At 38.0% G+C, this 13,317-nt stretch overlaps 1 protein-coding gene across 1 annotated transcript in view; it reads left to right on the forward strand.

Annotated features, from left to right (window-relative positions):
• Positions 1-6,651: 6,651 nt before the first annotated feature.
• Positions 6,652-13,317, forward strand: part of soul5l (heme-binding protein soul5, like) — a 15,727-nt gene continuing 9,061 nt past the window's right edge. Inside the window, exons 1-3 of the mRNA XM_061922875.2 lie at positions 6,652-6,815; positions 7,269-7,328; positions 9,085-9,166. Coding sequence (XP_061778859.2) covers positions 6,814-6,815; positions 7,269-7,328; positions 9,085-9,166 — 144 coding nt within the window. The 5' untranslated portion in view covers positions 6,652-6,813. The remainder of the gene's footprint in view (positions 6,816-7,268; positions 7,329-9,084; positions 9,167-13,317) is intronic.

Below are 13,317 nucleotides of genomic sequence, written 5' to 3' on the forward strand. Positions count from 1 at the left end.
TTTATTTATTTTTTTACTTCTGCTTGTATTTCTTTTATTTGGGTTTTATCATTGTAGGTTTTTTTCTTCTGTGATATGGATCCCCATGGGTCTGAAATAAAATGACCACATACATCCATCTATTTTCTACCACTTGTCCCTCTGAGGGTGGCGGGGGTGGCTTGAGCCTATCCTAATAACGCTATTAATAAAGTAAAGTAATTAATTGTAAGGATTATAAATCATTTTAACATCCATCCATCCATTTTCTACCGCTTATTCCCTTATTCCCTTTGGGGTCGCGGGGGGCGCTGGAGCCTATCTCAGCTACAATCGGGCGGAAGGCGGGGTACACCCTGGACAAGTCGCCACCTCATCGCAGGGCCAAATATTTTAACATATTTCAGGTAAAGATGACTGCAAAAATGGCTAATGTGCTTTCTCCTAAACTGCCTTTGTACACAGACAGTGTCCTCCAGTGCAGTGTTTTTCAACCTTTTTTGAGCCGAGGCACATTTTTTGGGTTGAAAAAATGCGGAGGCACACCACCAGCAGAAATCATTTAAAAAAAAAAAAAACTCAGTTGAGAGTAAAACCATGCATCACTATAGCTCTTGTCTCAAAGTAGGTGTACTGTCACGACCTGTCACATCACGCCATGACTTATTTGGAGTTTTTTGCTGTTGTCCTGTGTGTAGTGTTTTAGTTCTTGTCTTCCGCTCCTATTTGGGTGGCTTTTTCTCCTTTTTTGGTATTTTCCTGTAGCAGTTTCATGTCTTCCTTTGAGCGATATTTCCCGAATCTACTTTGTTTTAGCAATCAAGAATATTTCAGTTGTTTTTATCCTTCTTTGTGGGGACATTGTTGATTGTCACGTCATGTTCAGAATTACATTGTGAACGCCGTCTTTGCTCCACAGTAAGTCTTTGCTGTTGTCCAGCATTCTGTTTTTGTTTACTTTGTAGCCAGTTTAGTCTTAGTTTCGTTCTGCATAGCCTTCCCTAAGCTTCAATGCCTTTTCTTAGGGCAGGGTTCGGCAACCCAAAATGTTGAAAGAGCCATATTGGACCAAAAATACAAAAACAAATCTGTCTGGAGCCGCAAAAAATTAAAAGCCATATTACATACAGATAGTGTGTCATGAGATATAAATTGAATTAAGAGGACTTAAAGGAAACTAAATGACCTCAAATATAGCTACAAATGAGGCATAATGATGCAATATGTACATATAGCTAGCCTAAATAGCATGTTAGCATCGATTAGCTTGCAGTCATGCAGTGACCAAATATGTCTGATTAGCACTCCACACAAGTCAATAACAATCAACAAAACTCACCTTTCATGCACAACGTTAAAAGTTTGGTGGACAAAATGGGACAGAAAAAGAAGTGGCATAAAACACGTCCTAGAAAGTCGGAGAAAGTTATACATGTAAACAAACTACGGTGAGTTCAAGAATCGCCAAAATTAGTAGGACAAAACGGCGCTCGCCAAATACTCGAATCAGTGAAGCATGTTTAATACAAACAGTGTGCTTTGTAACAATTAGGGAGGCTTGTGTCATGTTTGTCCTCCTACAAAAACCATATTAAAACAAAAAATCTAAATTTTTCCCCCTTCATCTTTTTCCATTTTTCATACATTTTTTAAAAAGCTCCAGAGAGCCACTAGGGCGGCGCTAAAGAGCCGCATAGAGCCGCGGGTTGCCGACCCCTGTCTTAGGGGCACTCACCTTTTGTTTATTTTTGATTTAAGCATTATACACCTTTTTACCTGCACTCTGCCTCCCGCTGTTTCCGACATCTACAAATCAATTAGCCACCGGCTGCCACCTACTGATATGGAAGAGTATTACACGGTTACTCTGCCGAGCTCTAGCCAGCACCGACCACTCAACAACAACACACAATTTGCAGACTATAATCACTGGTTTACAAAAAATATTTTTAACTCAAATAGGTGAAATTAGATCATCTCCGCACAATGGTTGAAAAACACTGCTCTAGTGTAAGCAGTGAGATGGAGGTTTCATCATCAGCTGTGCTGGTAACAACACCACACTTACTCCAGTAGTGAGATGTCAGGGCTGTCATTACTCTTTGATTTTTTTTAATAGTCTGTACAGTTGTTTGACTGAACGTGACCAGGACTAGCTGTGTTGTGTTTGAAATCCCACTTTTCTGCAAAGTCTTTGAACTCAGCACTTGATACTGAGGACCATTGTCCGAGATGACCTCATCAGGAATGCCATGGTTTGCAAACATTGATTTCAGAGCGAATATGACACCGCGACTGGTGGTGTCGACGCTGAGATCATTATTCATGCGTTCGTTACGTCTCGTCTCGATTACTGTAACGTATTATTTTCGGGCCTCCCTATGTCTAGCATTAAAAGATTAAAGTTGGTACAAAATGCGGCTGCTAGACTTTTGACAAGAACATGAAAGTTTGATCATATTACGCCTATACTGGCTCACCTGCACTGGCTTCCTGTGCACTTAAGATGCAAATTTAAGCTTTTATTACTTACGTATAATATACTACATGGTCTAGCTCCATCCTATCTTGCCGATTGTATTGTACCATATGTCATACTTGCCAACCTTGAGACCTCCGATTTCAGGAGGTGGGGGTTGGGGGCGTGGTCGGGGGTGGGGTTGGGGTGTGGTTAAAATGGGAGGAGTATATTGACAGCTAGAATTCACAAAGTCAAGTATTTCATACATATATATATGTATGTATATATATATATATATATATATATATATATATATATATATATATACATCCTGAAAATATGCAAACAAAACTGTGTTTAGATAATTGATACTTCAAACTTGCATAAATAAATATTAAGGAATATAACATAACTTGGCTTCTGAGAGTTTCAAAATGTAATGAATAAAATGCTAAAGTTGTTGATAAACAAGAAATTATTTTAATAATTAAATATGGTCATTTTAAATGAATTATTATGATAATTTAAAATCAATTATTTCAAATATGTTTATTTTAATGTATAATTCTATGGCTGGATGTAATAAGGAGTCACGAAAAATACAAATAAAAATACAATTAATTTTGATGTTTTTAGCAAAATATAGTAAACCTTTTTTTTTTTTTTTTTTTTAAATTAATATATTTATTTTTAGGTAAGATAAACATAATAATACAATTTATCTCGAATCTGGATGATTTAGTTCTTGTCACCCTGTTGTCCTCCTGTCATGAAAAAAGGCTGTCCTCACTCAGGTCCGCATGGAGCTGGAGGGGGCGAGGCTTCCAGCTCCGGCTGAAAATCGGGAGATTTTCGGGAGAATATTTGTCCCGGGAGGTTTTCGGGAGAGGCGCTGAATTTCGGGAGTCTCCCGGAAAATTCGGGAGGGTTGGCAAGTATGCCATATGTCCCGGTAAGAAACCTGCGTTCAAAGAACTCCGGCTTATTAGTGATTCCCAGAGCCCAAAAAAAGTCTGCGGGCTATAGAGCGTTTTCTATTGGGGCTCCAGTACTATGGAATGCCCTCCCGGTAACAGTTAGAGATGCTACCTCAGTAAAAGCATTTAAGTCCCATCTTAAAACTCATTTGTATACTCTAGCCTTTAAATAGACCCCCTTTTTTAGACCAGTTGATCTGCCGTTTCTTTTCTTTTCTCCTCTGGGACACAGGTCCGGTGGCCATGGATGAAGTGCTGGCTGTCCAGAGTCGGGACCCGGGGTGGACCGCTCGCCTGTGCATCGGTTGGGGACATCTCTGCGCTGCTGACCCGTCTCCGCTCGAGATGGTCTCCTGCTGGCCCCACTATGGACTGGACTCTCACTATTATGTTGGATCCACTATGGACTGGACTTTCACAATATTATATCAGACCCACTCGACGTCCATTGCATCTGGTCTCCCCTAGAGGGGGGCGGAGTCACCCACATATGAGGTCCTCTCCAAGGTTTCTCATAGTCATTCACATCGACATCCCATTGGGGTTGTGAGTTTTTCCTTGCCCTTATGTGGGCTCTGTACCGCGGATGTCGTAGTGGCTTGTGCAGCCCTTTGAGACACTTGTGATTTAGGGCTATATAAATAAACATTGATCGATTGATTGATTGAGTGTCTCTTAAGTTTGCCATTCCTGCAAACTATAGGAGAAACTCGAATCCTTTGAAATGGAAGAGATTGGTCCCAACTTGTTCCCAAGGTCTGTCTGGTACTGGGTGTGATAGTGGTAATCTTTTTAACTGAATTTTAGACATTGAGTCGGGGTACCAAAATTACAAGATTTTAAACCAACACAATCTATAAATAATATTGGCATGATTTGGACTCTGGACTTTTAGACCACATATTAAAATATTACAAAAAATAGTTTATTTTATCACTTTAAGAACATAGCCACAGTTTGCCCGTTTCTCTCCCAGGCCAGCACGGAGGTACTCATGCATGCTTTTGTTTTCTGTCGTTTACACCAGTGGTTCTCAAACTTTTTTCAGTGATGTACCCCCTGTGAATTTTTTTTTAATTCAAGTACCCCCTAATCAGAGCAAAGCCTTTTTGGTTGGAAAAAAAGAGATAAAAAAGTAAAATACAGCACTGTGTCATCAGTTTCTGATTTTTAAAATTGTATAACAGTGCAAAATATTGCTCATTTGTAGTGGTCTTTCTTGAACTATTTGGAAAAAAAGATATAAAAATAACTAAAAACTTGTTGAAAAATAAACAAGTGATTCAATTATGAATAAAGATTTCTACACATAGAAGTAATCATCAACTTAAAGCATACTTGCCAACCCTCCCGGATTTTCTGGGAGACTCCCGAAATTCAGCGCCTCTCCCGAAAACCTCCCGGAACAAATTTTCTCCCGAAAATCTCCCGAAATTCAGGCGGAGCTGGAAGCCACGCCCCCTCCAGCTCCATGCGGACCTGAGTGACGTCAGGTGCGCAACACCACGTAAATCGTTGGCCAACCAAAAAGTAACCCCAGTACGCTATAGCCAACATTCACCAGGAGATGGCAACAGACAAACATAGATAACTCTATTACATTATTCCCCTTTTAGAAATGTATAGAAGTTACTCAAAATAAATAAACAACCCAACCAAAAAATGCAGCAGCTCAATTAAAAAACTGTACTTAAGCCACATTCTTTTTTTTTTTTTAGTACTGAACTCTTAACCCTCATTTGTAAAAAAAAAATAACATGCTTATTATACAAACAGTATTTGTACACCTTTAACACAGATTTTTTATACTGTCTTCAGAGATTCCGTTTTTTTGGTGGTACTCGAAACCTTTCTGGGTACCTGCGAAAGCGTGTTCAGCATGGTTAGAAAAATAGTGACAGAGAATAGAACAAGGATGGACAATTCAACCCTTAACTCAACAATGAGTAGATGAGTGTTATGTGTGTGTATATGTGTAAATAAATGAACACTGAAATTCAAGTATTTCTTTTATTTATATATATATATATATATATATATATATATATATATATATATATATATATATATATATATATATATATATATATATATATATATATATATATAGATAGATAACATTCACACTCACATTAACATACTAGGGCCAATATATATATATATATATATATATATATATATATATATATATATATATATATATATATATATATATATATATATATAAAATAAATATATATACAGCTAGAATTCACTGAAAGTCAAGTATTTCTCATATATATATATATATATATATATATATATATATATATATATATATATATATATATATATATATATATATATGTGTATGAAATACTTGACTTGGTGAATTCTAGCTGTAAATATACTCCTCCCCTCTTAGCCCCGCCCCCAACCACGCCCACGCCACTGCCCCACCCCGACCATGCCCCCCACCTCCCGAAATCGGAGGTCTCAAGGTTGGCAAGTATGACTTAAAGTGCCCTCTTTGGGGATTGTAATAGAGATCCATCTGGATTCATGAACTTAATTCTAAACATTTCTTCACAAAAAAATAAATCTTTAACATCAATATTTATGGAACATGTCCACAAAAAATCTAGCTGTCAACACTGAATATTGCATTGTTGCATTTCTTTTCGCAGTTCTTTTTGACAGACATTTTAGTGAGAAACCTGAGCTTGTGCTTCACTGAGTTTATGAACTTACATTCATATTTTGTTGAAGTATCATTCAATAAATATATTTATAAAGGATTTTTGAATTGTTGCTATTTTTAGAATATTTAAAAAAAAAATCTCACGTACCCCCTTGGCATACCTTCAAGTACCCCCATTTGAGAACCACTGGTTTACACTATTGTAATGCCCTGCCCCCTCTGGTCTTCCCAAAAAGTATACTCCTTTTTGTATTTTTTTTTTTTTTCTTGTTTTTGAACACTGACTTTTTGCAGTGTGTAGAAATAGCTGGTTGCACCAGCTCTGCTCTTTTAATGTCTTTAATGTCCTTTGTGTTCTTTGATGTTTCCCTCTTACTCACATGTTTATGTGTGCTATGGCTATGAGGTTTTTCCCCCCCTTGGCCTCAGTCCGGACCACCTTTCCAGGGTCCAAGTTTAGACTGAATATGTGTTCTATTTTTGAATACCCCTATAGTAAACCAGGGCAATCCATCCATCCATCCATCCGTCCGATCACGTGCACGGTCCTCTCCAGGCTGTTTTCCGGCTCTGCCCCGCCCGCGGTCTGCGATGCGGACGGATGAGGTTCGTGCGTCAGAGTGCAGCAGACACACCGCAGTCAGTCCCAGCCAGGCAGTCCGTGTCTCTCCACCAGCTCAGCGCGCTCCGTGGGAAGGACACGCACGTCGGGGACCATGTGAGTGGCCGTTTCTTCCACACACACACACACACACACACACACACACACACACACACACACCACAGAATAACAATAACGTGCAATTGATTCACATTCAATCTGCTGACTTTTTTCTGCAGAGTCACGGTCAAGTTATCCCCCCATTGTTAAACTGATTGTGCATTGTACACAACCTTGTGTTAATTGAGCTCGTGTTATTAACGAGAGTTTTTCACGCAAAACCAGGGGAGATTTTGCATGCCGATCCTGCAACTTGACCTCAAAACGTCTTTGCTGGTGTAGAGGAGGAGGATGATGATGATGATGCACTTCCTCTGCAGTGACAATGCACCACACGCTGGTGCATCCCTGCACACATGCACCTCCAAAAATACATTTAAACTTTAACCTGCACCTTTTTTCCCCACACCCTCATATTCACCACTTTTCACATTGTTTGTGTCTCGTCAGGATTTTCCTTTCGGCCGTGGCTGTGTTGGCCCTGGTGGTTATCACTGAAGGAAGTGTTGGGTAAATATTAACACTATTCATCTCAATCTTTGCACTCAAAGTGTTTTGTTGTTAAAAAAAAAAAGAAAAAAAAAAAGACTTCAGTTGTTACCACACCATGGATTTTAGGGTTATTGAAATGAACAAATGTGATGCAAAAAAAAAAAAACTGCTTTTCCACTTAAAATATTACATCCATCAAAAGTATCATTTGCATCATTGGAGCAACTTAAAATAATATAGAACTTTTCTCACCAAATATTACCTCAGAAAACCGAAAAACGCTCTCCAAGGACCATCATGACTAACATTAAAATACAGCAGCGTAGTAGGCCTACTTATTCATTAAAAACAAGGCACAGGTTTTATTAACAAGTATATTTAATACAAAACCCAAAACCAGTGAAGTTGTCACGTTGTGTAAATGGTAAATAAAAACAGAATACAATGATTTGCAAATCCTTTTCAACTTATATTCATTTGAATGGACTGCAAAGACAAGATATTTAACGTTCGAACTGGAAAACGTTTTTTTTTGCAAATATTAGCTCATTTGGAATTTGATGCCTGCGACATGTTTCAAAAAAGCTGGCACACGTGGCAAAAAAGACTGAGAAAGTTGAGGAATGCTCATCAAACACTTATTTGGAACATCCCACGGGTGAACGGGCTAATTGGGAACAGGTGGGTGCCATGATTGGGTATAAAAGCAGCTTCCATGAAATGCTCAGTCATTCACAAACAAGGATGGGGCAAGGGTCACCACTTTGTGAACAAATGCGTGGCCAAATTGTTTAAGAAACAACATTTCTCAACCAGCTATTGCAAGGAATTTAGGGATTTCACCATGGTCCGTATTATCATCAAAAGGTTTAAAAGAATCTGGAGAAATTCCTGCACGTGAGCGGCAAGGCCGAAAACCAACATTGAATGCCTGTGACATTCGACCCCTCAGGCGGTACCGCATCAAAAAGCGACATCAGTGTGTAAAGGATAACCCTCTGCATCAAGTGTTGGAATTGGGGGTTAAATCACTAAAATGATTCCCGGGCGCGGCCACCATTGCTGCCCACTGCTCCCCTCACCTCCCAGCGGGTGATCAAGGGTGATGGGTCAAATGCAGAGAATAATTTCGCCACACCTAGTGTGTGTGTGACAATAATTGGCACTTTAACTTCAACTTAATAGACTGCAAAGACAAGATACTTAATGTTTGAACTGAGAAACTTCTTTTTTTTTTGCAAATAATCATTAACTTTGCAAAAAAGTTGTCACAGGGGCATTTTTACCACTGTGTTACATGGCCTTTCCTTTTAACAACACTCAGTAAACGTTTTGGGAATCAATTTTTGAAGCTTTTCAGGTGGAATTCTTCCCCATTCTTGCTTGATTTACAGCTTAAGTTGTTCAACAGTCCAGGGGTCTCTGTTGTGGTATTTTAGGCTTCATAATGCGTCAATGGGAGACAGGTCTGGACTACAGGCAGGCCAGTCTAGTACCCGCACTCTTTTACTACGAAGCCACGCTGTTGTAACACATGCAGAATGTGGCTCGCATTGTTTTGCTGAAATAAGCAGGGGCGTCCATAAAAAAAACGTTGCTTGGATGGCTAAATATGTTGCTCCTACCTAAAATACTACTAAAATACCTCAAATATAGACCTCGTTTGTACATTTTTCATTGGTTAAACAGTCTGTACATCATGGAAACATGACCTTTTTGCCAACAGTAACTTAATACATTGAGTAACAATAAGTTCTGGTTCTACTGGTTTCAGCCCGAGCACCAACGGCAGCTTTTGCACAGAGTCAAAGGAATGTCTCCAGTTTGAAGTGGTCTGCAAAACAGATGAATATGAGGTGAGGACACTTGCTGTGTGGAAGTGTGCGTGTGGGAGAGAGAGAGAGAGATTATCAAATGGTTATGGGCGCATGATATGAATCGGTATTAACTTATTCATTTGATTTTAGAATGTAGGCTTGTTTTAAATCAGGGGTGTCGAACTCACTCTAGTATTTTTTTTATTTATTGTTTTTTTATATATATATTTCATTTATTTAACTATCTTTATTTTATATTATTTAAAACAAATTTAATTTGTTTTTATTTGTCTATTTTTTTTGTTTTTTAAGTGGCATCATTCAGAGTCTGCAGGTTTCGGAAAGGCCTTATCTCATTAATTTTTTACTACGACTTTGAGGTAAAATCTCAGCACAGTCCTGTTACCTAAATATTTTAAATCTCATTTGTTTGTCTTCCAAATAAACAAATGTGGTAAATAACTGTAAAGTGTCATCATGCTATCAGCATGTATATGTATACATTTTCTTTACATTCATGTTGCACTAAAACAATTGTCGTTGTGTTGCTGCGGCTTCAATTATTGTTCACTACAATTGTTGTATTGATTCATGGTGGTTCATCACTAACGGAGGTTAGGAGCAATTTATCGATAGTTGCAGTGTCGCCATTTTAGGATATTTTTTAAAATTGTGAGCCATGTATTATGTATCACAATGGAACAAAAGGAACCTTTGTCCATGGGGCGGAATATTGTCTTTACAAGATCCACGATAGCTCAGTCGTTAACACAACTCGCTCTCAATTATTGGCTCTGGGTTTGAATCCCAGTTCGGTCGATTGGTATTCAGTTGTGCTTCACCTCCGTTGTAGTTTAACTGAGACATGGTTCCCTAATTATATTTGTTATTAATGCCCGGAATCTCCTCTCAAGAAGACCCAGGATGGCTGAGTGGTTAAAACCGTTGCCTCCCCAACAACTGCTACTGGGTTTGAATCCCAGTAGGACTGATAGGTAAGTTACAAAACTCTAGTCGGAAGAGTTAGTGTTTTATCGCATCTCTTTGATAGTTTACTGAGACAGGGTCCCAATTTGATATGGCAATAGGGCCTGAAATCTGGCATTGAAAACCACAAGGAGACCCAGAAGAACTAATTGGTCAATGTCCACAATGATTAATTATTCATGTTCCTATTCCCACCCATCCCAGCCTAGGAATTACGATGGTACACTTACCAACTTTAGCCTCGGTACACAGGAGGAGCTAACCCCCGAGGTTACCCTTGACTTTTGGACTATAGACTATTTATTATTATTACCCCTACTTACCTTTTTAACTATAAGTTAATTAACCCATTACCACTTAGCTTTACTCTGTGTGGGGGAGGTGAAACACCCCCACATTGTCCGGCGTCCCCACTCCTCCATTCTTTGGCTTGGCAAGCCGATAGACCTAGACTGGAATTGAACCCAGGACCCTTTGATTGGGAGGTAGCTGTTTTACCATTCAGCTATTCTTGGTCTTTTTGAAGCAAGATTTCAGGCCCCAATGACATATTTATTTGAGAAGCTGTCTCAGAAAATTATGATATAAAACAGTAACTCCCCCAGCTGGAGCTTTCCTAGTCACTGCTTGACCATGACTTGGATTCGAACCTAGTACCCTTTGATTGGGAGCAAGCTGCTATAACCACTCAGCTACCCTTTGTCTGCCAATTAAAAGTTTTCGGGCCCCAATGACATAACCTGTCCTAGTAAACAATGATATAAAACAGTAACTCCTCCAGCTTGAGCTTTCCTAGTCACCGCTCGACCATGACTGGGATTTGAACCTAGTTCCCTTTGATTGGGAGCTAGCTGTTTAACCACTCAGCTATCCTTGGTCAGTTGAAGAGCAGATTTTGGGCCCCAATGACATATTTAAATGAGAACCTGTCTCAGTAAACTACAATGGAGGTGAAACAAAACACTCACTCTTTTGACTGGAGCATTGTAACCTGAACGGGATTCGTACCCAGTACTCCTTGGTTCACAGTTACCAGTGTTAACCACTCAGCTACATATATATAATGTACATACTGTATATGTATATATACATATACAAAAATTAACATTTATACCGTATATCTAAGGGCTGTCAAGTCATTAATTTGTTTTAATCAGATTAATCACACTCTAGATCTGTGATTAATCCTGATTAATCACAGATTATTTCTCTAGCATTTTTTTTATTTATTATATATATATATATATATATATATATATATATATATATATATATATATATATATACTGTATATATATATATATATATATATATTAGGGGTGTGGGAAAAAATCGATTCGAATTTGATCGCGATTCTCACGTTGTGCGATTCAGAATCGATTCTCTTTTTTTTTTTGGATTTATTTATTTATTTTTTTGGTTTTTTTAATTAATCAATCCAACAAAACAATACACAGCAATACCATAACAATGCAATCCAATTCCAAAACCAAAGCCGACCCAGCAACACTCAGAACTGCAATAAACAGAGCAATTGAGAGGAGACACAAACACGACACAGAACAAACCAAAAGTAGTGAAACAAAAATGAATATCATCAACAACAGTATCAATATTAGTTACAATTTCAACATAGCAGTGATTAAAAATCCCTCATTGACATTATCATTAGACATTTATAAAAATAAAAAAACAATAGTGTCACAGTGGCTTACACTTGCATCGCATCTCATAAGCTTGACAACACACTGTGTCCAATATTTTCACAAAGATAAAATAAGTCATATTTTTGGTTCATTTAATAGTTAAAACAAATGTACATTATTGCAATCAGTTGATAAAACATTGTCCTTTACAATTATAAAAGCTTTTTACAAAAATCTACTACTCTGCTTGCATGTCAGCAGACTGGGGTAGATCCTGCTGAAATCCTATGTATTGAATGAATAGAGAATCCTTTTGAATCGGGAAAATATCGTTTTTGAATCGAGAATCGTGTTGAATTGAAAAAATATCGATTTTGAATCGAATCATGACCCCAAGAATCGATATTGAATCGAATCGTGGGACACCCAAAGATTCACAGCCCTAGTTAATATGCTTCATGGGGACCAAATTTAAATAATGTTGCATAATTCACACAAATTTGTACATGACTACTGAGGACCATTTAAAAAAAAAAAAGTTCAAATTAAAAAGACATAAGCTTAAAAACCACTTCGGCATCTTCAGAATGGATCTGACTATCATTTAAAAAGGTTTCCCTTTAGGGGACCTGTTTTTTTGTCTCCATATCGTCAGAGGTCCCCTATAGGTGACTGTGTAAACAGAGCGATGTCCCCATTAAGTAAGCATTGCCAGAACACACACACACACACACACACACACACACACACACACACACACACACACACACACACACACACACACACACACACACACACACACACACACACACACACACACACACACACACAGTGAGGAAGTGCTTTTATTTTGTAGCATTTGCGTGCACTTCCTCTTCAGGCAGCAGACAGAAGGAGGAACATTTTTGAGTTGGCTTAATTGGTAAGGTTAATTCAATTATCATTTAAAAGTACATTTAACATAAAATCCAAATATTTACGATCTGATATACTCAAATATTTGTTTATGAACTCAATAAATATGTGGCAACTGATTTCCTCACTTTTTTCGAGTTCGGCTTACTTATTCGGGTTTACAGTGTAGAACAAGCACATTCTGAAAATGCACAAATCATAATGTTGTTGGTTTTTTTTTACACTTACATGTTGCGGGTAATAGTATTCTATCTTTATTTGTCGTTATTTATACTTTCTGAATAAATGATGTGATAATGTTCATCAGTCAACTCGTTGGTGTTCATTTTCAATCTTTCAAGATAAAAAAATAAAATAAATATCAAATTACAGGACGTTATTTATGTAGTTTGCTCATTTGCATCGACTGCTGCACTAACATTATGTGGTTTATAATTATTTTTTTTTACATATGTAGCATCATCTACAAAAATACAACTAATTGCTATTGTGACATCTAGTGGACACATTTAGAACAGCAGTTTCTTTCATTCAAAAATTTCGGCGCATTTTTATACTTAGCAAACTCATCCGGCAGGCCGGATAAAACCTGTTCGCGGGCCTTATCCGGCCCCCGGGCCGTACGTTTGACACCCCTGCTCT

This window comes from Nerophis lumbriciformis, linkage group LG27 (genome assembly GCF_033978685.3).
Source record: "Nerophis lumbriciformis linkage group LG27, RoL_Nlum_v2.1, whole genome shotgun sequence".
Classification (NCBI taxonomy): domain Eukaryota; kingdom Metazoa; phylum Chordata; class Actinopteri; order Syngnathiformes; family Syngnathidae; genus Nerophis; species Nerophis lumbriciformis.